The sequence below is a fragment of the Rhinopithecus roxellana genome, chromosome 14 (assembly GCF_007565055.1).
Source record: "Rhinopithecus roxellana isolate Shanxi Qingling chromosome 14, ASM756505v1, whole genome shotgun sequence".
Lineage (NCBI taxonomy): Eukaryota > Metazoa > Chordata > Mammalia > Primates > Cercopithecidae > Rhinopithecus > Rhinopithecus roxellana.
Window position 1 is genome coordinate 26,722,328 of NC_044562.1, and position 22,796 is coordinate 26,745,123.

The following is a 22,796-nucleotide window of genomic DNA, read 5'->3' on the forward strand; positions in this document are numbered from 1 at the left end:
TTTCTCAGTCATATTTGTACCTGGGAGTGACCCACATGACCCAGTTCTGACAATGAGATGTCAAGGAAAGTCTGCAAGGGGGATTTTGGGAAAGAAGAGTGTTTCCCAAGTAAAATAGAAAACAGCCAGTTGTGATGGCTCAAGACTATAATCCCAGCACTTAGAGAGGCCAAGGAGGGTGGATCGCTTGAGCCCAGGAGTTTGAGATCGGCCTGAGCAAAGTAGTGAAACCCTGTCTCTTAGAAAAAAAAAAAAAAAAAAGTATTATTTTTTTCTAATCAGCCAGGTGTGATGGTGCATGCCTGTAGTCCCAGCTACTCAGGAGGCTGAGGTGGGAGGATCACCAGAGCCTGGGAGGTCAAGGATACGAAGAGCCATGATTGACCAGTGCACTCCAGCCTATGTGACAGAATAAGACCCTGTCTCAAAAATAAATAAATAAAGTAGGAAACTTAACCTAGATGTGATATCTGAAGCTGTGGTGACAATTTTGCCACCATAATGAAACAAGCATGAAGCTGACAGCATTCCTATCCAGGATATTCCGGGGTATGTTGGCCAAAGATCCAATGTTTCTTGTCTCTGGAGTTGGAGTTGATTTGAAGCCACGTTTAGTTTGTCTAAACCTAGTCTCGACAATGGTCACGGGGGAGAGAATAATTTAGACAGATGCTTCTACTGGGAAACTCCATTTCTTTAGGAATTTGACTGTGGTCACTAACCACAGATTCCAATTGAGGGGAGTTCAATCTCAGCCCAAATTAAATCTGCCAAGGTACCTGGAGTAGGAGAGACATAAACACAAATTTAGAAAGCTGTGTTTTGATATAAAATGTGCTCATTAACTGTGACAAAGATGTAAACATATCAATCATTGCTAATTCCCACTACTCAGTGTTTTTTTTTTTTTTTTTTTTGGCTATTTTATAACTTTATTTGATGTATTTGATGATCAGTGATTAGTTCTCGTCCACATTGACTGTCTGCAGATTTTTGGAAGTGGTAACAGGTACATGGGTAACCAAAATATAGAGCTTATTTAGTGAATCTTCATCCACATTACATTTTCTGGACAACCGCACACGGATTCTGTATAGGACATTCCTTATTCTTTGCCCAGACAGCTTTGTTGAGCCTGGTATCAATGTGTATATCTGGAGTTCCCATCTCCTTCATGGCAAATTTCTGAATCTCTCTGAGTGCCCAACGGGCATGCTTCTTGAAGCCCACTCCGTGGATGTGCTTCTGAGTGCTGATGGTGTATTCTCCGGTCACCAACTCGTTGATGGCAGAACGGCCCTTTTTCTTCTTGCCGCCTTCTTTGCGGGAGCCATTTTGCCAGGTCTAAGTTGAAAAGGAAGTTGTTTTTTTTTTCTTTTTTGAGACGAAGTCTCGCTCTGTCGCTCTGTTGCCCAGGCTAGAGTGCAGTGGTGCGATCTCAGCTCACTGCAACCTCCACCTCCCAGGATCAAGCGATCTTCCTGCCTCAGTCTCCTGAGTAGCTGGGATTATAGGTATGTGCCACCACACCCTGCTCATTGTTGTGTTTTTAATAGAGACTGGGTTTCACCATGTTGACCAGGCTGGTCTCAAACTCTTCACTCGGACTCCTCTCAAGGCCAAGGTGATCCACCCGCCTTGGCCTCCCAAAGTGTGGGATTACAGGCGTGAGCCACCATGCCTGGCTTACTCAGTGCATCTTTTGTAGAGGAGAGAGAATTTTATTATTGCAAGTGAATACTTAATAGGACTTGGTTGTTAAGTTTCGCAATAGCAATTTAGATCATGAAATCTCTAGCAGGGCCATTCCATCCATGGTCCTTTTGGGAACAAGATGTAAATAAATAAGATTTCAATATGTATGTGTGTGTGTATTTATATATACATATATATATATATATATTTTTTTTTTTTTGAGAGAGAGAGTCTCCCTCTGTCGCCCAGGCTGGAGTGCAGTGGCTCGATCTCAGCTCACTGCAACCTCTGCCTCCTGGGTTCAAGCAATTCTCCTGCCTCAGCCTCCCAAGTAGCTGGGATTATAGGCACCCGCCACCACACTCAGCTAATTTTTGTATTTTTAGTAGAGACAGGGTTGCACCATGTTGGCCAGGCTGGTCTCAATCTCTTGACCTTGTGATCCGCCAGCCTTGGCCTCCCAAAGTGCTGGGATTACAGGCGTGAGCCACTGTGCCCAGCCTCAATATATGTATTTTTAACAAGTAAAAGACTGAACAAAATAAAGTAAAAACTTAGAGTAAATGCTGTATAAAGATTAGGGCATTTCCTTACCTTTCATACCTTTAATTATATCTTGAGTTTCCAAAGCCACAGGGTCTAGGCACAACTTCATTAAAAATATGTTAGAAATCCATTTTAGGAGAAGTTTTCTTCCTGCAGAAAGAGAAACTGAAGCACAGAAAAGATGGTCACAATCACAGGAAAACTCTGTCTGTGAGACTCAGACTTTTAGGGAATAGTCACTGTGGTTAGTTTTGTAGCCACTCAGACAAGACAGTGCATTAAGGGACACTCACAACAAAATCTCACCCAAACATATGGAGACATTCTAGAGCCTTAAGCCATCATTCACACTGAGTTCCCAGTAACTGGGAAATTTCACGGTATCAGAGGCTGTATAGCTAAGTTGGAATTAGTTGCTTTCAAAAAATTAGTTTAAAAGCTGCCCTCTGGAATGTTTTAAAAAGAAGAATGCTTCCTGGCCAGGTACGGTGGCTCACACCTGTAATCCCAGCACTTTGAGAGCTCGTGGCAAGTGGATCACTTGAGCTCAAAACCCCATCTTACTAAAACTACAAAAATTAGCCAGGCATAGTTGTGCACGCCTATAATCCCAGCTACTTGGGAGGCTGAGGTGGGAGGATCACTTGGGCCTGGGAGGCAGAGGTTGTAGTGAGCCATGATGGTACCACTGCACTCCAGCCTGGGTGACAGAGTAAAACGCTGCTTAAAAAAAAAACAAAAACAAAAAAAGACCTCCCTACTATCCCTGCTAAAGGTAGAAAGAGCTGCTAGCTGGGCACTGGATACCAGGATCATACAGTATTTTTGCCTAGGATGACTACATCCTACTTTGCTTGGGACTGAGGAGGTTTCTACTGAGGTAGGAGAGAAGCAGGACTTGTTTTCTGTGCATCAGTCAGGATCCCACTGATCAAAACAGGATGCAGTAAAGAAATCAGCTAAAATCAAGAAAAGCACCTCTAGTTGCTCTCACTGCTCATTATACACAATATACCTTATATAGTTGGAAGAACCCTTGGTTGCAGGAACTCCACACCCCTTTTTGGAAATTTCATGAATATCACACCCGTTCTTTAGTGCATAATTAAGGAGTAGCTGTAAATGTAGCTAACCAGCAATCCACAAGGGCCACTCTGCCTATGGGTAGCACTGCTCCATCTCTGGAGCAGCCATTTTACTCTGTTGTCTTGCTCTCACATTCTTTCCTGTACAAAACTGAGAACCCTCCTGGGCTGAGCCCCAATTTTGGGATGTGCCTACATCACTAGCACAGGAGCTTTCACCGCTAAAGCCAGGAAAGTCTCAGGCAAACAGCGGCAAGTTGGTCAGCCCATCTGACTCCCTGGCTTGAGCTTTCCCTTAGTGCCCACCTAAATCTTCCTCATCCTTGCATCCCCAGGTCAATTGCATTCCCCCCATAACTCCCTTCCAGATTCTTCAGCCGGAATGAATCTCTCCACGTGCCCAAAGCACTGGGTTGGCACTGCTTTTACGACACTGGCTTCACTCTCTCTCCTATGAGATGCTTCTCTAAGTGTAAGCCCCCAGAGGGCAGCACACGTGTCCATGTCTTGGCTCTTTTCACCGTGTCAGTGCTAGATCACAATTGTCTGCCACACACTGGGAGGATGCACTGAAGCCCTGGGCCCTGAGCATCTGACCCTGTGCTGCATCCAGGCTTCTAATTTATTTGTTTTGAGACATGGTTTTATTCTGTTGCCTAGGCTGGAGTGCAGTGACATGATCACGGCTCACTGCAGCCTCAATGGCCTGAGCTCAAGTGATTCTCCCACCTCAGTCTACCAAGTAGCTGGGTCCACAGGCACGTGCCACCATGCCTGGTTAACTTTTTAAAATTATTTGTAGAGATGGGGATCTTGCCATCTTGTTCAGGCTGGTCTCAAACTCTTGTCCTCAAGCAATCCTCCCACCTCGGTCTCCCAAAGTGCTGGGATTATAGATGTGAGCCACTGCACGTGCCTGGACATCTTATTTTATTTTACTTTATTTTATTTTTGAGATAGGGTCTCACTCTGTTGCCCAGGATGGAGTGCAGTGGCGTGATCTTGGCTCACCACAAACTCCACGTCCGAGGTTCAAGTGATTCTCATGCCTCAGCCTCCTGAGCAGGTGCCCACCATGACATCTGGGTAATTTTTGTATTTTTAGTAGAGTCGGGGTTTCACCATGTTGGTCAGGCTGGTCTCTAACTTCTGAACTCAAGTGATCCACCCACCTCAGCCTTCTAAAGTGCTGAGATTACAGGCATGAGCCACTGCACCCAGCCTGGACTGCTTTTTTTTTTTTTTTTTTTTTTTTTTGATACAGAGTCTTACTCTGTTGCCCAGGTTGGAGTGCAGTGGCGTGATCTCAGCTCACTGCAAGCTCCACTTCCTGTGTTCCCACCATTCTCCTGCCTCAGCCTCCCAAGTAGCTGGAACTACAGGTGCCTGCCACCACGACCAGCTAATTTTTTTTTTTCAGTAGAGACAGTGTTTCACCATGTTAGCCAGGATGGTCTGGAGCTCCTGACCTCGTGATCCGCCTGCCTCGGCCTCCCAAAGTGCTGGGATTACAGGCGTGAGCCACCGTGCCCAGCCCAGCCTGGACTTCTTAATGTTTACTGGCATAAGCACACCTTATGTTTACAGGCATAAATACAGCCTGGGCCTTAGCACCTCCATAGAATCTTTGAATCACGGAGAGATGCAGGACATTCCAATTTAATCTAGTAACCACAGACAAAGCTGAAAGTAATTCTTCAGCAGATTCTTGCCAAATAATTCTGGCAAAGAAATATCCCTGATGGAACTGAGCGAATTAGCAGAAAACACATTACATACCCCAGATAGGGTATCAGACTGAAGTCACTGCATCCACATGTTTTCAAACTCTAGAGCCCAGAGCAAAGAGAAATCACAGGCAAGATGGAAGAGAAATTGCTCCTTTGAAGTAATGGTGGCCTTGGGGCAGTTTCTAAGTCTATCAAGATGTGGAAAGGGAAATAACCTCTGCAATAAAGGCAAGCCAAAAGGATGTGACAAAGGTTCCAGCGAGATTGAAAAGTTCACTATCAATGGTTCCTTACGAAGAGTGTTTTCTCTGGCCACAAATAACCATTTGGGCACACGGCTTTGCATAAGCTTTGTCATCTAAACATCTAAACTCAGTGACTGCGGTCAGGTCATCCTGATGGTTTGTTTTGTAGAACTCTCAACAATAACATTGGAAATATATAGCTCTAAAGATCACCTTGCCTATGCATATCTGAACAAAACAATTTCACTATTCTGATTTCACTTGACTATTTGATCTTTGGACTAGTTGCTATAATATCACCTGTCAACTTGCCATAGTATTTGAGGGGGACGAAATGGACTTTAAAAGTCTCTCATAATTTCAGCTAACATTTTCAGCTATCTAGCTGTCTAGGTAAGAGGTAGTGGATTCATGACAGTAATCAGGTAAATACTAAAAATCTTTATGATAGTAGCCTGATGGGGCTAGGAGAGTGTGAACTTCTGATATGGTTTGGCTGTGTCCCCACCCAAATCCCATCTTGAACTGTAGCTCCCATAATTCCCATGTGTTGTGGGAGGGACCCAGTGGGAGGTAATTGAATCATGGGGTTGGGTTTTTCCCATGCTGTTCATGATAGTGAATAAGTCTCATGAGATCTGATGGTTTTATAAAGGGCAGTTCCCCTGCACATGCTCTCTTGCCTGCCACCATGTAAGCTGTGCCTTTGCTTCCCTTTTGTCTTCTGCCATGATTGTGAGGCCTCTCTAGCCATGTGAAACTGTGAGTCCATTAAACCTATTTTTCTTTATAAATTACCCAGTCTTGGATATTTCTTCATAGAAGTATGAAAATGGACTAATACAGTAAATAATGGGTCACTGCTATAAAGATACCTGAAAATGTGGAAGTGAATTTGGAACTGGGTAACAGGCAGGAGTTGGAACAATTTGGAGGGCTCAGAAGAAGATAGGAAAATGTGGGAAAATTTGGATCTTCCTAGAGACTTGTTGAATGGCTTTAATCAAAATGCTGATAGTGATACAGACAGTAAAGTTCAGGCTGAGATGGCCTCAAATAAAGATGAGGAACTTGGGAAGTGGAATAAAGATCACTCTTGCTGTGCAAAGAGAAGGGTAGCATTTTGCCCCTGCCCTAGAGGTGTGTGGAACTTTGAACTTGAGAGAGATGATTTAGGGCATGTGGTGGAAGAAATCTAAGCAGCAAAGTGTTCAAGAGGAAGCAGGCCATAAAAGCTCAGAAAATTTGCAGCCTAACAATGCGATAGAAAAGAAAAACCCATTTTCTGAGGAGAAATTCAAGCTGACTGCAGACATTTGCATAAATAATTAGGAGTCAAATGTTAATCACCAAGACAATGAGGAAAATGTCTCCGGGGCATGTCAGAGGTCTTCATGGCAGCCCCTCCCATGACAGGCCTGGAGGCCTAGGAGGAAAAAAATGGTTTTGTGGGCTGGGCCCAGGGCCTTGCTGCTTTGTGCAGTCTTGGGACTTGGTGCCCTGTGTCCCAGCCATGGCTCAAAGGGGCCAATGTATAGCTCAGGCCATTGCTTCAGAGGGTGCAAGCCCCAGGCCTTGGTGGTTTCCACGTGGTGCTGGGCCTGTGAACACACAGAAGTCAGGAATTCAGGTTTAGGAACCTCCACCTAGATTTCAGAGGATGTATGGAAATGCTTGAATGTCTAGGCAGAAATTTGCTGCAGGCATAGAGCCATCATAGAGAACCTCTGTTAGAGCAGTACAGAAGGCAAATGTGGGGTGGGAGCCCCTACTCAGAGTCTTCACTAGGGCATTGCCTAGTGGAACTGTGAGAAGAGGGCCACCATCCTCCAGACCCCAGAATGGTAGATCCACCAACACCTTGTACCATGCACCTGGAAAAGCCACAGACACTCGATGCCAGCCCTTAAAAGCAGCCAGGAGCAGGGGCTATACCCTGCAAAGTCACAGAGCCAGAGCTTCCCAAGACCATGGGAACCCACTTCTTGCATCGGTGTGACCTGGATGTGAGACATGGAGTCAAAGGAGATCGTTTCGGAGTTGTAAGATCCAGCCAACTGCCCTGCTGGATTTTGGACTTTCATGGGGCCTGTAGTCCCTTTGTTTTGGCCAATTTCTCCCATTTAGAATGGGTATATTTACCCAATGCCTGTATCCCATTGTATCTGGAAAGTAACCAACTTGCCTTTGATTTTACAGGCTCATAGGCAAAAGGGACTTGCCTTATCTCAGATGAGACTTTGGATTGTGGATTTTTGAGTTAATGCCGGAATGAGTTAAGACTTTGATGGACTGTTGGGAAGGCATGATTAGTTTGGAAATGTGAGGATGTGAGATTTGGGAGGGGCCGGGGCAGAATGATATGGCTTGGCTGTGTCCCCACCCAAATCTCATCTTGGGAGGGACCCAATGGGAGGTAATTAAATCATGGGACGGGTCTTTCCTGTGCTGTTCTCATGACAGTGAATAAGTCTTACAAGATCTAATGGTCTTATAAAGGGGAGTTCCCCTGCACATGCTCTCTTGCCTGCTGCTATGTAAGATATGTCTTGCTTCCCCTTCACCTTCTGCCATGATTATGAGGCTTTCCCAGCTATGTGCAGCTGTGAGTCAATTAAACCTCTTTCCTTTATAAATTACCCAGCTTTTGATATGTCTTTATTAGCAGCATAAGAATGGACTAATACAACTTATAAAGCAGAAACCACTCCTTCAGACTGCCAGGAAAGAGCTAAGAAGAGACTATACCTTCCTTCAGAGGGATACCATTTCCAAGATAACATTTCATTCAGGCAGCGCCGAATGTGTTCCTACCATCTGTGACTGAAATGGACATCCCCCACGACAAGGACACACCATGCAATGGGATGTGAAACGACCTTTAATAGAAAATGTAAAATGTTTAATACGAAATGTGTAATGATTAGGTACCTTCCTCTCCTTATCTCCTGTCCTTCCTCCTCAATACCATTTCATCTCTTCCTTTTCAACTCTTCCCTACTTTCCTGGTCCTTGAACTTACCTCTGAGAAAAAACAAGTTCTTGGTGCTTCTTGCAATTCAATTTTCCCCTTTCCCCCCTTCTCTTCCTTTTATTTTTCTTTATCCTGGATGATGGACACTGTGAAGAGGAAAAAAATAAATAACAGGAGGTAGAAAAGGGAAGGTATGTGGGTTGAAGTCTCATCAAAGGCTTCCCTGACTGAAAAGTTTACCCATTGCCTCCAGAGCTCTCAGTGCCTTTAAGGCACAGGTGTGCTTGTGTCCTGGTTTGAAACAGCAAAATGTGTTGGTCTCCATAGAAATGTGGTAGAACATCCCTAGTCATAGAAATGTGGTAGAACATCCCTAGGTCACACCCCCAGTGCTTCCACGTAATAATACGCTAAGTTCAACCGACCATATCTTATTCAAAACAGAAATCAAATTCTTCTTCTTCTTTTTTTTTTTGAGACAGGGTCGTGCTCTGTCACCCAGGCTGGAGTGCAGTGGTGTAATCTCTGCTCACTGCAACCTCCGCCTCCCAGGCTCAAGCCATCTTCCCACCTCAGCTTCCCAAGTAACTGGGACTACAGGTGTGCACCACCATACCCAGCTAATTGTTGTATTTTTTTGTAGAAACAGGGTTTCTCCATGTTGCCCAGGCTGGTCTTGAACCTCTGAGCTCAAGCAATCCTCCCGCCTCAGCCTTCCAAAGTGCTGGGATTACAAGCGTGAGCCACTGCACCCAGCCCAAATTCATCTTTCAAGGTAGAGCTTGTTGCTAAATGAAATGCATTTGCTTTTATTAATTATTTAAAATGTCCTTTGTTTGAGTATTATTTCAATAATAGTAATGAATCTATATCTATATTCACATCTATCTCCATCTATATCTATATTATATATAACATATATAATATATAAAGATGTCATGTCTAAACCCTATATATAATATATAAACCCTTCTGTAAATCTTGTTACAATTCTTTGAGATGAATGAAAATTCTATATTCATAGATCCAATGTTATTTTTAAATTAAGTCCATTTGAAATTACAAATTGTATGATTCTGCTCTTATGTCATCAACGAACCTAAGATAAATTACATCATTCCTTTATTTCCGCAGCACATAAAATGTCAATGCCAGGTCAAATTAAAGATCAAATTTCCTTTACATCTAGAATTTTTTAAGATGTTGTCGGAGAACTAGAGAAGGCAGCGAAGATTCTTCTTAAATTTGGAACATGTAGCGATCATCTTACAAGAAACATGTGTCAAGGTACTTAGAAAAACACACCCTTAGTATGCACATGTAAGAAAATGAATTTAAAGATACAGTTTTGAAAAGCAATCTTTCCCCAGCAAATGCTCTATGCACCATAGTAATAGCTACTAAAAATCAAGACTTTTGACCAAACGGGTGTGCTTTTAATTTTTTTTTATTTCAATTTTTATTTTGTTGAGACAGGGTCTCCCTCTGTCACCCAGGCTGGAGTGCAATGGTGTGATTTCAGCTCACTGCAAGCTCCACCTTCCAGGTTCAAACGGTTCTCCTGCCTCAGCCTCCTGAGTAGCTGGGATTACAGATGCCTGCTACCATGCCTGGCTAATTTTTGTATTTTTAGTAGAGACGGGGTTTCACCACATTGGCCAGGCTGGTCTGCCTCGGCCTCTCAGTGTTGGGATTACAGGCGTGAGCCACTGCACCCAGCCAGGTGTTCTTTTTAAATGCTTAACTTGTGAAACTTTCTGGCTTTGTCCCTTTAATGATGGACATACCATTTTGCCATTGCATAAGGAGTCTCCAGGTGGTGTCTTCAGTGCTGAGGATGGCTGCTGTGTCCATTGGATTTTGGAAAACGGGGCTGTTCAGAAATGGCTTTAGAATAGAATCTCAGCTTAGATAGACCCAAAAAGAACCTTAGCCTTCCTGTCTCATCCTCTCCCCAACCTTTTTTTTTTTTTTTTTTTTTTTTTTTTGAGACAGAGTCTTGCTCTGTCACCCAGTCTGGAGTGCAGCGGTGGGATCTTAGCTCACTGCAACTTCCACCTCCTGGGTTCAAGCAATTCTGCTTCAGCCTCCCAAGAAGCTGGGACTACAGGCATGCGCCACCACGCCCCACTAATTTTTTTTTTTTTTTTTTTTTTTTTTTTTTTTTTTTTTTAGTAGAGAGGGGGTTTCATCATATTGGCCAGGATGGTCTCAATCTCTTGACCTCATGATCCACTTGCCTCAGCCTCCCAAAGTGCTGGGATCATGAGCGTGAGCCACCATGCCCGGCCTCATCCTCTTCTTTGATAGGTAAAGGGTATGCAGTTACTTACCCAGAATCTCACAGCAAGCATCACATACCCTCAAGGCTCTCGGGTCCTACATCCAGAGCACGGGGTCTGGCCAGAGGACCCAGCATTACTGTGTCTAAGCCCCACCGCTCTCCATCAGGGTTGCTTCAAGCACAGTTTTTAACCCCTTTATATATATATATATATATATATATATATATATATATATATATATATATATAACGTGTGTATGTGTGTGCATGTGTGTATATGCACATATTGATACACACATACATACACCAAGAAAGTGAGAATCATTTCAGCGCACTGCGTTTCTTGGAGGAACAGAAATGAGTAAGAAAGGCAGAGGAAAAGGCAGAGTTATTAGATAAACCTATACCTCCAATTAGATGTTATTGCCTTGACAGATAAAAAGTCAGGCAGAGACCATAAGATACAGGCAGAAATGACCTGGAGGATCATTCACTCCTAACTCTATTTACCTAGGAAAGAACAGAGCCCAGGTCACCTAGTCAGTTAGCAGAAGACCAGAGGCTGAAGGACTATCTAAAACAGAAGACTGGAGAGTAGAAAAGAGTGGGGCAACCAGGTTCTCGTTCTCTGATTGTCCCCACATCACTGCATACCCACACTGCAGGGTCTGGAATCCAACCAGACAGATCTAAGGCTCCAAGCTGATCTGGAAATGGAGTAGGAGAGAATTAAGCAGCCATGGGGAATGTCAGGAACATCAGGTTCATGTCTGTTCTCAAGAGAGTCTAAAATGATTCTTAACCAGAATCTAAAAGCTATTAAAAATAAAATAGAATTAAAAAAAAAAAGCAGCTGAGATAACTCAGCTGAATGAGGCTGGAGCCAGAATTGAGTCTGGGCTTAGCACCATCAATGAGGTGACAGAAGCCCGGCCTCCGCCTCTGTCTGAGTAATAGGATTTGCAGGCTCTGGCCTGCACTAATGATCACAACACGACTGATGGGGAAGATTTTTTTCTCGGTCCATCAGTTGTCACGGGCATATGACACCTTGCCTTATTCACTGCCTTATTCACATAAGGCTCTAGAGGCTAAACTTGTTGTTGAAAACTTGGACTTTGCCCAAGACACAGCACCAAAATAGCTCTTACAAAAGGGAAAAATCAACAATGTGGTGTACTGGCCCCCAGAAAGAAAAATGTTCTCAATGCCAATAAGACAGCTTGCTTCTGCATTGTTTAATCCCTTGCTTCAAGTGGATTTTTAATCACACTCTACTTTTTTTTGACACTTTTGTTTTACAGGAGGATTTTTAGGTTTATTAATCAGCAATCATGGACTAGCAGTACCTCCTGCTCAATCTAGGGCAGAGTAATAGGAACATGGAGTCACATTTAATCTGCATGAAACTTCACTGGGGTTCAACTTCTTCATCAGCAGAAGGAATAATTAGACAGGTGATGAAGTCCCTTCTAGTGCTAAAACTTGGCTTCTTTGACACAGTCCACCAGATTTCCAGGTTAGTGCTACAAACATTCCCCAAGAGACTACTAGAGACCTCCTCTGTCCAGGTCAGGATTGAAAGGCAAACAAGACATGGATTCTGTTACTGACGAACTCATCATCCTATACGTTAATGTGGACTGAGATCAACTTTCTTCTTTTGATATAAGATAGTAAGGCACTAAGCTGGAGGTGTTTGCGAAGGATTGACTATAACAATAAAAATATAAGGTATTAGAGAAATCTCTTTGTTTTAAATACAAATAACTGCTTCTCTGTTTGCTATCCTAGAGAAACTAGAGCAACTGGGTGGTTATTTTAGAAGTTGCCCTGTTTTTCTCCCTTACAAAGATATACAAATTCTACTTGAAGTAACTCCTCCAGTCCTACAAATAGACATTTGGCCACTTAGGTTAAAAAACACAAATATGAGAACTAGCCATCTTGGGCTACTGGAAAAAGCAACCAATCAACAAATTTTGTCAATGGCATCTCTTGTCAGAGGAAAAGAGTATGAGGTAATGCACCCCAAAACTTTTCATATTTATCACAAACTTTAGTAGCCTGCATCAGTGAGGTAGTTTGAAAGAGATGTAAAGTTACAGATGTGTGGACATTATAGCCAGATTCCACCTCCATGTTTCCCACGATAGAAACATACATTCTGCCGAAAGCAGGGATTTCACTTTTAATCCTATGCATACGATAAAGTTTCACCCATCATCCCTAAAGTATACACATTTTGATGTTTTCATAGTAGTTGCAAGGGATTTGCAGCAAAACATCTAGCATGCCTTACTGTTCCCCTTTGAAAAGGTCAAACTTGGCTGGCCTTCATAAGCACTGAAGCTGCAACCTTCACCAGGAGCATAACAGACTTAGCTGGTCATCAACAATTTCATATGCTTCTAGCTGCAAGACAAAAGCAACGACTCAGGCTGCACCCAGGGTGCAATGGAAACACAGGGAAAAATGTCCAAATCAAACAGCATACATGTGCATTTTCCCAAGGAAATGCTTCTCTTACAGTGTCCTAGGGTTACTTCTATTATCATTGTTTTGCTTTGCTGTTTAAAAAAAAAACCATTTTTTTTTTTGAGATGAAGTTTTGCTCGTCGCCCAGGCTGGAGTGCAATGGCGCAATCTCGCTTCACTGCAACCTCTGCCTCCTGGGTTCAAGCGATTCTCCAGCCTCAGCCTCCCAAATAGATGGGATTACAGACATACACCACCATGTCTGGCTAATTTTTGTATTTTTAGTAGAGACGGGGTTTCACCATGTTGGCCAGACTGGTCTTGAACTCCTGACCTCAGGTGATCTACCCACCTCGGCCTCCCAAAGTGCCAGGATTATAGGCATGAGCCACCGCACCCGGCCGCTGTTGAAAATTTATGTGCCATTACCTAGTTGATGGGGACCTTTATAAGGGAAGATATCTCCATCAAGCCATACTAGTGAATATGGCCAACATTTGTCTGATAGCAAAAATTCATATGAAAAAATTCATTAGCAATCTACAGAACTATATGAAACTTACAGGTATGCTTTGAATACATAAAAAGACTTCTGGCATGGCCGAATTAAGACCTATAGAGATTGTAATATGTGAAGAGATAACCCCATCCTACACACCCCCTGCCGTGTGTACTGAAAAATACACTGTGTGCCAAAATTAAAGTTGCTTATGTCTAGATTTTTAATGGCAAAATTCTAGATAATTTCATGCGAGCAAACTTTTTTCACTTTTCAATGCCTCTGATTTACCAGCATGGACTTTAACTGCCTGCTAGATAACCCAGCAGATGTTGGGTGGTCAACTTGGCCTCCTCACTACTAGGTATGAGATTAAAACTCATACCTCCGTGAAATCGCCGAAGATGATGTGGCATGGACTTTTAATAAACTTCTCCCAGGGGATACAACTTATGAGTTTAAACAAAATTGGTTCAAGGTCCTGCTTTGACCAAAACTGAACTAATTTCAAGCCCACAGGTCAGTGGACCCCTGGATTACTCAACTAGGGTGAAGTCAAAGGGATTCTGGCCCAAAAAACTTCATGTAGAACAATTGAGAAGTTTCAGGGTTTTTTGTGGGTGACATGCCCTCCTTCCTAAGGCATTACCCAGCATGATTGTGTTTTGCTGTGACTAAACCCCAATCCAGGCTCTAGCCCAGAGCTGAACATTTAAAAACTGGAAGGCTGAAGATATATTACCAATAAGCTGAGAGGCAGCTCCCTGAAGTTGCCTTCGAACACCTAGAGAAGAGGAAGCACAGAAACAAACATCTAGCAGTGGACATGGGTTGGAAACTAGACATTCTTCTTGTTGACTGACTAGTTACTTAACACTTACTGAGTAATTATCGGAAACCTCTTTCTGACTTGCTCCCTGTGAATCAGCTTATGGTATTGTTGATGACCGGTTCAGAACAATCAGACACAGCAAATATTCTCCTTCTGCAGGTGAGTCTTATCTTAAAACAGGTCTCATCCTATGGTACAGTTTTAAAAATTCTCTGCCTAATGGCAAAGTTTGTTTGCATGTTCAGCTATAAACACATTCATCAAACAAGTACTTATTTTGTGCCTACTAAGCACCATAAGCTGACCTGGGCACTGAGGGGATGTCAGCAAGCAGGAAGGACAAAGCTCCTGCTCATGCTGGGTTAGAGAAGAGTCCTAAGCCTGGTGAACTGGGAACTGGACATATCTCACCAGGGAGGGCACTTTCTTTCTTTCTTTTTTTTTTTTTTTGAGATGGATTCTTGCCCTGTCGCCCAGGCTGGAGTGCAGTGTTGCAATCTCCGCTCACCGCAACCTCCGCCTCCCAGGTTTAAGCAGTTCTCCTGTCTCAGCCTCCTGAGTAGCTGGGACTACAGGCACCTGCCACCACACCCAGTTAATTTTTGTATTTTAAGTAGAGACGGGGTTTCATCATGTTGGTCAGACTGGTTTCAAACTCCTGACCTTAGGTGATCCACCCTCCTGGGCCTCCCAAAGTGCTAGGATTACAGGCGTGAGCCACCGCCCCTGGCCAGCACTTTCTTTTAGAGATTATTTTATAATGAAAAGGCCATTCAGGAATAAAATTAAAACCATTTCTATTAGCATGAAAACTTTTTGGAATTTCCAGAATTTCTAGTCCTGAACCATGTGCAAAAGCATATTTTCCAAATAGATTTCCTTCTCTACAGCAAAGGAGCATGATTCTAAGCATGAATAGAAATGAGGAGCCATGCTCCTGCCCACATGAGTTTTCGTAAGACAGATTCATCCCATTTTGAAAATGGCATAAAAATCCTGCGCTATTGTATAAAAATACGTTGTTGACATGACCAAAGGCTCAAACTGTCTACGCATTAAAAGTATCTTTATTCACTAACAAATGTCCTGTTCAAGCAGAAAAAAATATTTCCTCTAGCTGTATATGGCAAACTATTGTACATACTGTCTGCCAAATGGGCTGGCTGTGCTGAACGACAGTTGTCACACTTTGTGATAACACCACCTTAAGTTATTGTGATGTTTAGTAAAAGGGTCTAATTATTATTATTATTTTATTTATTTTATTTTTTTTTGAGACAGAGTCTCACTCTGTCTCCCAGGCTGGAGTGCAGTGGCACGATCTCGGCTCACTGCAACCTCCGCCTCCCAGATTCAAGCGATTCTCCTGCCTCAGGCTCCCTGTTAGCTGGAATTACAGGTGCCCACTACAACGCCCAGCTAATTTTTGTATTTTTAGTAGAGACGGGGTTTTACCATGTTGGCCAGGTTGGTCTCAAACTCCTGATCTCAAGTGATCTACCTGCCTCCCAAAATGCTGGGATTACAGGCGTAAGCCACTGTGCCAGGCTGGATGTAATTATTTTTTGAAGCTTTCTTTTGTTTTTCAGAGCACATGAATAATTCTAAACCTGTTCATCACCTGTAAAATGATTTCACCTTCATAAGCAAGCAAAATTATTAGATGTCTTATAGTCATCTCCAACCTTACCCTACAGTCATCTACCGTGTGTTTATTTACCACAGATACACCAACATTCATCACCATAAATAATACTTTTCTGTTGCAAATTTGATATCACAGGCAAAAGAAAAATAATAAACTTCTTTAAAATATTTATTCTCACAATGGGATGGTCTCTTGTCCTTTATGCCTTATTACAGTCAAGTCATTTATTTTTATTTATTTATTTATTTATTTATTTATTTATTTATTTACAGTCAAGTCATTTTAAAACGAGAGTCTCATGCTCTGGAATGCCATACTTTCCTTTGTGCTCCTCAAATAATTTCGTCAGTTCCTCCATATAGGTCTGATGTAACTCCTCAATCTGCTCCTCGGTCGGGTGCAGAATCTGACGAACAGGGATCGGGCGGCCAACTGCAAAAACAGGGAATACATCATACATGAGGAACTAAAACCACTCCACCACAGACCGCCTCCCCTAATGCACAGCTGTGAACACAACTGCCAATCAGAATCCCTCCAGCCTGCTCACTCCAATCCTTGTTTCATTTCACTGGCTGCCTGCAGTGGTCACACCACTCCATCTGATAACAAATAAAGAACTTTCCTCCTCAGCAGACACTGGGTTGTCGGGACCCTGGTGGTTTTGACTTTGAGTCAAATGAGCTACTGTGCTGACTGCAGCTGGGAGGTGAGTGGACGTAGCTGTGTGTCCACGTCACCAGCTTCCTCCCTCTGGGACAGTTGACAGCCAGACCACAGTGCCCTGATTATTACTGACTGTGAATCCTCACGTCACATGGCAGTCCTCTAGTCTGACTCTTTTCTTCTTTTTTTTCTTTTTTCTTTTTCTTTTTTTTTTTTTGAGACAGAGTCTTACTCTGTCACCCAGGCTGGAGTGTAGTGGCACAGTCTTAACTCACTGCAATCTCCACCTCCCGAGTTCAAGCCATTCTCTTGCCTTAACCTCCCACCGAGTAGCTGGGATTTCAGGCTCCCACCACCATGACCAGCTAATTTTTTTTTTTTTTTTTTTTTTTGTATTTTCAGTAGAGACGAGGTTTCACCATGTTGGCCAGGCTGGTCTTGAACTCCTGACCTCAAGCTGGAATTACAAGCGTAAGCCACTGGCCCGGCCTAGTCTGCCTCTTTTGAGTGTCTTTCTAAACAACTAAAAAATACATATCTTCAGGCTAAGTATCTATATTAGAGAAATACACATAAATGATGTGGATTCCATTGTTTCTAATAGTGGGTAACTGAAAAACAACTAACGTCTCAATAGAAAAACTGTTAAATAAACCATGTAATAGTCATTCAATAGAATCCTAGGCAGAAATTTTTAAACAATGAAATAAATATGTGTACGCATACACACGCAAATACACACAGATGTCTAAGATGTATTAAGTGGAAAAATAATTTGTAAAATAATACAGTATGATCCATTTTTGAAAAAAAGTTTATATTCCTAGAAGTATTATACGTTCTTAGTGCATGGAAAAGTCTGGAAAGAGAGAGAAACATGAAAGTTCTTTTTTGGTAAGGAAGTAGGGATGGGGAAATTTCACTCTAACTGTATTATATAAACTTTCTACAAATGAGAATGCATTTGAGTTTTTCCAAATACACTAATTAAAAACAAATCTGGCAACCTCTGTACATATTTTAAAAGGTGTTTATGTAACATCTCACTTGTCTCTGATTTTTAGAAAATACAAATTCCCAAGGCTTTGGCGCTTGCATTCACTGCGCCACCTGCTGGTAGGATGCTGCTATTGATGCCAAGGGTTGAAAATGTACAGGATGGCCGGGCGCAGTGACTCATGCCTGTAATCCCAACACTTGGGAGGCTGGGGCGGGTGGATCACCTGAGGTCAGGATTTCGACACTAGCCTGACCAACATGGCGAAACCCCGTCTCTACTAAAAATACAAAAATTAGCCGGACGTGGTGGCGGGCACTTGTAATCCCAGCTATTTGGGAGACTGAGGCAGGAGAACCTCTAGAAGCCGGGAGGCAGAGGTTGCAGTGAGACCAGATTGTGCCATTGCACTTCAGCCTGGGGGACAGAGCAAGACTCCGTCTCAAAAAACAAGCAAACAAACAAAAACAGAAAACGTACAGGAAGTTCAATGAGGCAGCAAACTGCTGCCTCTGACTTCATTATGTTAGGCATGAGATCAGGTGGGCTCTAGGTAATGAACGGGACCCACAGTAGAGCGACCTTTGTCTTATCCTGAGTCACCCCATGTAGCATACGAGGTTCTGATTCATGTCAGTAAGAGTAGGTGGTTAGCTAAGCAAAATATGAACAAATGTTAAGTCACAGAGAAGGAAGAATGTGATAAATGACATCAGTATGGGAGTTGAGGGGGCACAGAGAAGGAGAGACACACACACACACACACACACACACACACACACACACACATCATTACTGCAACATTAATATTCTCAAATTGTTAAGAATTTAACCAGATGTAGCCTTGAAAAGCTCATGTGGTTTTCTTTGATAGCTTGGATGTCACATTTATACATAGTAGACATAAGTCCCGTTTAACTCAACACAAAGAACGGGAAACAACCATCTCGCTGTCAATTGTGGTTGGAAATATGGACTAGCAGAGGCTAATGTAGTGATGACGTGGAACTGGTTGCACAAAAATCACCAGGCTGGGCTGGGTCTGGTCCCAGCTCACCAGCAAGTGCCCTGAGCAAGTGACTTTCTATCTGGCCTTAATTTCCTTTCCCTTTCCCCTTCCCTTCCTTCCCTTCCTTCCCTTCCTTCCCTTCCCTGCCTTCCCTCCCCTTCCTTCCTTCCCTCCTTCCTTCCTTCCCTCCCTCCCTCCCTCCCTCCCTCCCTCCCTCCCTCCCTTCTTTCTTTCTTTCTTTCTTTCTTTCTTTCTTTCTTTCTTTCTTTCTTTCTTTCTTTCTTTCTCTTTCTTTTTCTTTCTTTCTTCTTCTTTCTCTCTTTATTTCTTATTCTTTCTCTTCCTCATTCATCTCCTTCCTTCCTTTCTTTTTCTTCTTTCTCTTTATTTCTTCTTTTTCCTTCTCCTATCCTTCTTTCCTTCCTTCTTTATTTATTTCTTGCTTCTTTCTTTCTTTCTTCTTTCTTTCTTTCTTTCTTTCTTTTCTTCTTTTCTTTCTTTCTTTCTTCTTTTTTCTTTCTTTCTTTCTTTCTTTCTTCTTTTTCTTTCTTCCACAGAGTTTCACTCTGTCAACCATGCTGGACTATAATGGTGCAGTCTAGGCTCACTGCAGTCTCCGCCTCCTGGATTCCAGCAATTCTCATGCCTCAGTGTCCCAAGTAGCTGAGATTACAGGCATGTGCCACCATGCCCAGATAACTTTTTTTTATTTTTAGTAGAGACAGGGTTCACTATGTTGGCCTTGCTGGCTTCAAACTTCTGGCTTCAAGAGATCTACCAGTCTCAGCTTCTCAAAGTGCTAGGTTGGCGTGAGCCACCACAGCCAGCCTCTGGCCTTAATTTTCACATGCATAGGATAAAAGGGTAGAACTCCAAGATCTTGAAGCTTTCTTCCAGCACTGAGCTTTACTATTGTTTGAGGAATATATTGATAAATCTACATGCAAATCTACTAGCAAATCTGTGGCTTTATCAAAATAGCTTCTGTTTTCTTAGTGAAATTATTCCAGCGAGAGAGGTCAGTGTAACTATTCAGGGTGGGGGTAAGAGATCAATCTAAAGACATAGTGGTCTAAGAAGATGAAGTGTGTTGTTCTCCACTTACTTTAGTGAGGACTCGTGCATTTTGAATTAGTGAGTCTTCTTTCCTCTGAGCTATCCTACAGCTAATTTCAATCCTGTTATTTTCTCATTGTTTTACTACATTTCAGATGATTCTTCCAGAGAGGTCAAGCATGCTCATATAGAATGATTTTTTTTTTTTTTTTTTTTTTTTTGAGACAGAGTTTTGCTCCTTCTCCCAGGCTGGAGTGAAGTGGCATGATCTCAACTCACTGCAACTTCCAGCCCCCGGGTTCAAGCGATTCTCCTGCCTCAGCCTCTCAAGTAGTTGGAATTACAGGCATGCACCACCACGCCAGGCTCATTTTTGTGTTTTTAGTAGAGACAGCATTTTGCCATGTTAGTCAGGCTGGTCTCAAATTCCTGACTTTGGGTTATCCATCTGCCTCGGCCTCCCAAAGTGCTGGGATTACAGGCGTGAGCCACCACACCCGGAGTGAATTTACCCTAGAGTGAATTTATGATCATAAGACTATCCCTTTAAACTGTGAGATAGACACAGTCTCTTGTCTTTGCCTTATTTAGTGGTAGGACAAGTGAGGAGCTGAAAGTTCCTAAACTACACTCAAAAAAGCCCAGGAGATTAATACAACTTAAACCCAGCATTCCTGCCCCTGCTTCTTAAACTAGCACCAAACCGGATTAAAGAGTAAGAAATCTTTCTCAATTGCAATTTAGGGATGAAGCCAGAAGTAACAGAACACAGATCATAATCATACCTTTACTAAATAACTCAAAAAAGCCCATCTCAGGGAAATGAGGTTGAAAGCTACCAGCCCATTAGCAGTGGAAAACAACCTGCTATTGAGAGTTCAGTTCCAATATAGCTGCCCCGAAACTAACTTGTGCCCTTATTGGAAATAAAGCTATTATTTATCGAGGGTCTACTAGATGTTATTAAGTCAAATCCCCAGGAAAACCTAGCAAGACAGCCATTATTGTCCCTGTTTTACAAATGAGAGCAATGGGTGCAAGAAGGCTAATTAATTAGCCAGCCCATGGAAAAACATCATAAACCTGAATGGCAGTGTTAGAAATATAAAACTTCAGGGAATGGGCTCCAGCCGAAAGACAGAGGGATGAGGACATTGAGGTATTCATGCACCCTCTTGGCTCTAAGAAGGTCACTTCACCTTCTGCAAAAGGGAGGACAGATGGAGAGAACAGCTGGTCAGGGCCTTGGTTCTGAGGGCCCCTAGCTTGCTTCAAATCCTAGCCCTATTTTCAGAGGCACTGGAACCAATGAAACTCCATCTTGAATAGGGGCTGGGTAAAATAAGGCTGAGACCTACTGGGCTGCATTCCCAGATGGTTAAGGCATCCTAAGTCACAGGATAAGATAGGAGGTTGGCACAAGATACAGGTCACAAAGACCTTGCTGATAAAACAGGTTGCAGTAAAGAAGCCGGCCAAAACCCACCAAAACCAAGATGGTGACGAGTGACCTCTGGTCATCCTCACTGCTACACTCCCACTAGAGCCATGACAGTTTACAAATACCTCTATGGTCTAAAAAGGGTAAGCATAAGTAATCCACCCTCTGTTTCACATATAATCAAGAAATAACCAAATAAAAAAACCATGCTCTGTCTACGGAGTGGCTATTCTTTTATTCCTTTACTTTCCTAATAAACTTTCTTTCACTTTATGGACTCGCCCCGAATTCTTTCTTGCGTGAGATCCAAGAGCCTTCTCTTGGGGTATGAATCCGGACCCCTCTCCTGTAACAATATCATAACCTACCCCTAATCCCTTAGGCCCAACACTCAATTACTTGGGATCTCAACCTACATCAAAGACCTGATGAATTATAAGCTTTCATCACATTTTACTCTTACTTATCATGAGAACTCAAGGTCCTCATCTGTGAAACCAGTATAAAAAACCTCCCTGCCATACCCAACTCCAGTGTTGTGAGGGTCAAATAAAAAGATCTACTTGGAATTGTTCCGTACTGCATTATAACAAATTGGAATAGTCTTAAAAGGCTCCCTGGCGCCCTAGAAGACCAGAATTTTCTCTTTCCACAGAAAGATCTTTTTAGTACTAAGGAGAAGAAAAAAAACATTTTCAACATAAGACTAAGTTAGTTGCAAACTTCTGCAAAACTCCCTTTTTACAAAACAAAGGGGGAAGAAACCCGGCTGCATCAGGCTGCTCTTAGAAATAGAATTCCTTGCCCTGGAAAAAAAGTTGCAAACGCCTACTCGTGACAGAGTCAGGAATCATAACTTTTGTTGATGTTTCACTGCTTTTTATAGCTGGTATGCTCAACTGCTCCATTTTCCAATTCCATCCAACAATTCAAGATTAGTTATGCACGTATTGCCTTACACAGCAATCTTGCTCCAGTTTCTACGGTGCTATGCTGTATTTACCTAACATGAGGGAGTTTTGTGGGCTTACGGTATACACAGCTGGAGAAGCGTTTAAAAATGGGCATTATTTTTTCTCGCGGAGGCAAGCAGTAGATTTTTCATAGCAAGAAAAAAAACTTTGTTTTATTTTTCTGTAACTGTAACGATTCTGTAGAGTTAATTGTTCTAATAGTTTCATGCAGGAATTGCTCTCCAAGATGCTACATAACTGTACACTAGAGAAAAAACAGGCAGCGGCTGTGTGGCCGACAAGGGTTAAAGGAGCAGGAACCTGGGTGTCAGATGAAGCCGGAACGCAAATCAGCGTTCACCCGTGGCTTGTGGAGGCTCAAAAGATGCCCAGTGTCAGCATGTGTACATGTGAGTATGTGTATAAAGGTCCGCACGCAGACACACTCACTCATGAGAGTTGATTGAGCACTTGTATGCTGTCCCGGGTACTGAAAGGTGGAAGAATATGCCACCCTAAAATGTGCCACTTTGGCACAGAGATTATTTTGAGCTAACAGCACTAAAAACAAACAAGCAAAAAAACAAAAAAGAAAACAAACAAACAAACATAAAAACAATCGTCAGGTACAAGAAGGACACTCTAACCTCCCCTTTTC

The 22,796-nt window shown here is 42.7% G+C and overlaps 1 protein-coding gene and 1 pseudogene across 1 annotated transcript in view; both read right to left on the reverse strand.

Moving 5' to 3' along the window:
- Positions 1-959: 959 nt before the first annotated feature.
- LOC104655907 lies at positions 960-12,725 on the reverse strand (annotated as a pseudogene).
- Positions 12,726-16,208: 3,483 nt separating this feature from the next.
- Positions 16,209-22,796, reverse strand: part of MOGAT1 (monoacylglycerol O-acyltransferase 1) — a 53,019-nt gene continuing 46,431 nt past the window's right edge. Inside the window, exon 4 of the mRNA XM_030916988.1 lies at positions 16,209-16,448. Within this exon, the coding sequence (XP_030772848.1) occupies positions 16,294-16,448 (155 nt within the window). The 3' untranslated portion in view covers positions 16,209-16,293. The remainder of the gene's footprint in view (positions 16,449-22,796) is intronic.